Source organism: Planococcus citri, chromosome 2 (assembly GCF_950023065.1).
Source record: "Planococcus citri chromosome 2, ihPlaCitr1.1, whole genome shotgun sequence".
NCBI classification, from domain to species: Eukaryota; Metazoa; Arthropoda; class Insecta; order Hemiptera; family Pseudococcidae; genus Planococcus; species Planococcus citri.
The window spans coordinates 11,295,462-11,300,533 of record NC_088678.1 but is presented as its reverse complement, the minus strand read 5'-3'; the positions used below and the strand labels follow the sequence as shown (position 1 = coordinate 11,300,533).

Sequence of the window (5,072 nt, the reverse complement as noted above, 5' to 3'; positions counted from 1 at the left end):
TGAACAACACCACATGGAGCGCTGCGGTTTGCACCATCTTGTGTAGAAAACGTCAGAGATTCAAATTTCATGAACTCCTCAAAAAGGTCCTATCGGTCGATAGGACCTTCTTGAAAAGCACCATTCAATTATCTTTTCAATAATAAATCAGTATCATTATTTTAATTCATTGATTTTTGCTACTCGTTTTATTGGAAAATATCACGTGATAAAATTAAAAAACCACTTGTCAGAATATTTTGTAATTTAAATAAGAATACATAGGTACCTACCTATTAAAAATTACTTACTAGAGATCAATATATCAAAACAGAATAATACATATTTATCTACCTTACGATAATTGAATAAACTATCAAAAAATAACCTCCAAAAATAGTGCCAAATTCTATAAATTCAACTTCTTCTTACTCTTCAGTATCTCCTCCCCTGCCCTTTTGAAATGATGCAACATTTTGAATTTTTTTGTTGAAAATTTCAACTTTCTTTTCAGGAAATTTCAAAAAAAAAGTAGGAATATTGATAGATTTTTTCCTTTATACTCTGAAAAGCCATAAGTGTGCTAGAAATGGCCAAAAACAAGCTATAAAATGTTTTTCAAATCAAATGAATAGTTTTGGGTTCGTAATGCAGATTTGAGATTACAAATTCAGGTTTTTTCAATTCTTAAAAAATGAAATTTCATTTGAGTAAAAATGTGATGTTTTCGACGTCTTCCATAATCCTTACTTTGGGTATCTAGTTTCTAGTCCAATTGACCCCCCCCCCTTTCTCAATCATTCCTAAAAAATTAGGTAGTATTCATGAATTGTTCAAGGTGATGAAGCAGGAGTAGACCTCTTGATCAAACATCGACTATGATCGAAAATTGTTAAAATCGATTATTCGAATTCCAAAATTTGATTCATTTGTCATTTTAGATTCTGTATAATCAATCGTGTTCAAAATGAATAATTCAATATTCTAACCTCAAAACTTAATCAAAACTACATTATGATCAAAATTCGATTAATCCAACTCCAAAAATCGATTTACTTATTTGCGATTTTCAAATCTATTTGATCGATCGTAGGTATTCAAAATTGAAAATCAATTGTACTTTCAATAGAACCAGACCTTCAGAACAAAAATTACTCATGATCATGATTGAAAATCGATTTAATTTATTGAACCGCAAAAAAGTCGATTTATTTGCGATTTTCGATTCCATATTTTCGACCATTTTGGAAATGAAAAATAAGTTGTAACCCTAGACCTAGACCTTCTTATCAAAAATCGATTAATAGAACTCCAAAAATCGATTCATTTTCGATTTCATGTCATCGATAATGCTCAAAATGATTAAATAGGTACTTAGGTACCTAAATATTTGTTTTGCATTATTCAAGAAGAATGATTGATTTTTTCAAAAATTATCAAAACATCCAAGCAGGAGAATGGAGGAGGGAGGCAAAATTATACGAAATTTCGAATACCCCCCTCCTTTAGCACTATATGTACAATGATAAAATTAAGAACTTATGTATCTAGCCTACGAATATTCATACCTAATTCACAAAACTACATATATACTTAATTCAAAAAATGGGTACTTAATAATACCTCATAATAAACAGCTTTCATATTTTATAAAAACAAACGATTACAAGTAAGTATGTACCTACCTATTAGAAAAATACGAGCACAACCAAAGATCCTTTGAGGAAAAAGATAAAGAAAAATATCAAGGAAGATGTTCTTTTAATTGTCGCTTGATTAGTCAAAAAATTACACCAGTTGATTAACATTTCGACTATATTCAGGAGGAGGAGATGGCGGATACGGAGTATGATAAGCAGTCTGATTGGAATACTGCGGAGGCTGAATGGAATCGCTCAGAACTTCTCCAGTAGCTGGATATGGAACAGTTGAAGAGGGATGTGGGATGATATAAAACACCTGACAATTTTGAAAGTCTGTTGGTGAACCATCTACTCGGTAGTACACTTTCGGGATTCTACGAATCACAATTCTGTTCGGTTCGGTCAAATAGCCATGGAACAGCACTGTCGAGTAGATTTTGAAAACTGAAATGAAAATTTGGTCAATTTTAACGTCGGAATTCTATAGAAATAAATTCGAAAAAATGCCATCAACTTGATGATAAATTCATCTAGTTAACTAGAATGTAAATTATGATAAAAACTTGGCAAAACCATGTTACTTAGGTAGGTACTAAATTGATAGTAGGTACTTACTGATTAAAGCTATTTGTAAAATGTACGCTAGCCACAAAATGTTGGCATTTGGTACTCTTTTATGGATTCCCCAAAGATGAACAAATGCAATCGAAATATCCACAACGGAAAATGCAAGGGCAAAGGTTAGCAAACGATATTCGTATTTTTCTTTCTCCTGAAAATACATTAGGAAATCACAATAAGTACCAACTTGTTATAAACACTTGACGTGATTCGCAGGTGATGGGCAAGATACATACGAGTAGATAGGTAATTAGGTATACATATTAGGTAGGTACTTACATAATGAGAAAATTTTATCAACTTACATTAAAGATAGCTATGATTGTAGCCATGAAAACGACTAATTCCACCAGCAGATACAATGACCATCCTATACCTAAAAGAAAATATTATAAGAAAAATTGAAAACAATACTTACTTGCTAAATAATTAAGTATTGTAACTTGGAAAAAGAAAAAAAATATTACTTCCATTTCTATAGATGGCTTGCATGTAAAATTGTTGAACAGTATGCACCTGTTAAAAAAAAAAAAAAAAAAACGGGTATTAGGTAGGTAGCCATTTGTACGTAAGGAAGTCTGGATTTTTCTAAACTAAAAATACACCCTTTGGAATTTTCATTTTTCAATTTATTTTTCAAGAAATATTCATATCTTTTGTAGATGATTTTAAAAAAGTAAGTAAGTAAATACCTATCTTTATCTAATCTACTTTGGGAAATTCTCCATGCCTAATTTTTTTATATGTAAGTACCTATGCAGATATTCTACTCACCAAACCAACAAGCAGACAGGTCAGAATAGCTGATCGAAGTGATTTTCTAAGGGAACCAGTTCTTTGTGCCATAATTATTCGAAATTTTCAAAAATTGTACTCGTAAAAAAAAATGGAATGTAAAATTCAATTGGTGGGCTTCGCAAAAGTTTAACACGAAATCAGTTACACTTGGTATATGATGATGATTAATGGTGATATGAAATTCCCAAAGCTATTACAACAATACAAACTATTTGACTATCAACAACGAGATTTTCATTTTTGATTATTCTTCATATCTCCCATCAACGTCATTCACCGGACGCGTACGGTGAATATTTTTATATCATAGTAAATAACCAACTCATTTTTTTTACATGGAATAATTATGGAGATCCATAAAATCCACTCTAGTTGTTTTTGTGATGAGGCAAATGTCGAAAACACTTTGGAGATCAATTATGTAGGTACCTACCTAATTGATTTTTTAAATGAATTTTGCGAAAATTTTTTAGAAGTAACCTCTTTTTTGAGGACCCGTATTTGCCCCCCCCCCCCGGGTTGAAATCGTGGCAGGTATTCTTTCATTATAAAGTTAGAATAGCATAGTAGGTAAATACTTGGGGGGGGGATTTAAAAATACAAAAGTAATTACAAAAATTATAATTTTTCTGAAATCACTCCAAAAAAGTTATTGAAACATTTTTTGTATTTTATTGTTCAAAAAATGAACATAGAAAAATATAAGCCACATTTTCAGATGGTCAAGTGCATGAATTTTTTGATCTTTGATGAATAGGTACTTATTTGAGAATCAAGTGTACCCTGTTTTTGACCTTTCAACTCCATTGAAAATGGTTTAAAACCGTTTTACGAGCAGTTCTAAAAGCATAAAAAAAAATTTTTGAAAGTGGAAATTTCCTCGAAATTTCTCCCAATGAAGCTGGAATGCTAAAATTTACTTTTTATGCTTATAGACGATTTCAATGAAACGTCACAATGACGTCACTTGACGGACAGCTGCAACGTGATTGGCTAATGGTGTAGCGACAATTGTTCGAAAGCGCTTTTGACAACGTTTTTGGCCCTCGATTAACATTACGTTGGGGAATTTAAAATCTATAAAGAAATTATGAGAAAGGTTGTATGATATTAGGGTCTTTTTCAACGCAGAATTCGAATTTAACAAGCGTTTTCCTCATTTCTTTATAGATTTCAAATTCCCCATTTAACGTAATGCTAATCGAGGGCCAAATTTGTTTGTTGATAATGAAACCAACCAATCACAGCACAGCTATCTGTCAAGTGACGTCACTGTGACGTTTCATTGAAATCGTCTATTTCAAGGATATTCTCTACGGAGCGCATTCTGTAAGATTTTTCTGATGAAAAATGGTCAACTTTGGGCAGGGATTGTGCCGAAACTATTGGATGGATTTTTCTAGGGTTTGATTTATTTTGCTCAAAAAACATTCAAAAGCGAGGGTATGTCGAAATATTTTTGATTTAGGACATTTAATGGCTATAATAGGGAATTGAATAGAGGTACTTTAGATGCTCACATCTCTGCTGGAAAAGCAAAATTAGAAAATATGGCTACATACCCTCGATTTCATACTTAGATGAAATATCAGTAGGTATTGGTGAAAAAAAAATTGGAAGAATTTGGAAAATTCACAGAGAAATCCCCATCTGAAGTTTAGATGGGAGTGGGTGGTGGGACATAAGCACGACTAAATTCATTCACTTGATTACATGCAGTCTTATGAATGAACGATGAAAATAATGAACAAATTGGCTTCATATTTCAACCAGTTGTCGAATTAGAACGCTCTCTGTAGAGTATACCCTTAACTTGCACAGTCGATTGCAGGAAGTTTCTAGCTGTTCTGGAACTCCATATATTTTTAAAAATTGCAGAAGTTTTAAATGTCAAACCCACTTGTCCACCTTGAAAATCATCCAAACGGGCTCAGCACGTTGTACTTGGAGGGGATGCACCCGCTGCTTCCACCATAAGGAAAGTTGTGCTCATTGGGAGTGGATGCACTGTTTATGGAAACTTCCATAAGG

At 32.4% G+C, this 5,072-nt stretch overlaps 1 protein-coding gene across 1 annotated transcript; it reads right to left on the bottom strand.

Moving 5' to 3' along the window:
* Nucleotides 1–232: 232 nt before the first annotated feature.
* LOC135834614 (uncharacterized) lies at nucleotides 233–3,214 on the bottom strand. The gene is made up of 5 exons (XM_065348543.1): nucleotides 3,018–3,214; nucleotides 2,711–2,759; nucleotides 2,549–2,619; nucleotides 2,238–2,394; nucleotides 233–2,066 (listed from the first exon to the last, which is right to left on the bottom strand). The coding sequence occupies exons 1-5, from the start codon at nucleotides 3,087–3,089 to the stop codon at nucleotides 1,768–1,770; spliced, it is 648 nt and encodes a 215-aa protein (XP_065204615.1). The 5' UTR covers nucleotides 3,090–3,214; the 3' UTR covers nucleotides 233–1,767.
* Between the last annotated feature and the right edge of the window lie 1,858 nt (nucleotides 3,215–5,072).

Coding starts and splice junctions, on each gene's coding strand:
- LOC135834614 (XM_065348543.1), bottom strand. CDS start 3,089: ATGGCACAAAGAACTGGTTCCCTTAGAAAATCACTTCGATCAGCTATT. Junction 2,620..2,710: donor AGCCATCTATAGAAATGGAA/GTAATATTTTTT, acceptor ATTTTCTTTTAG/GTATAGGATGGTCATTGTAT. Junction 2,395..2,548: donor CAATCATAGCTATCTTTAAT/GTAAGTTGATAA, acceptor ATGTATTTTCAG/GAGAAAGAAAAATACGAATA.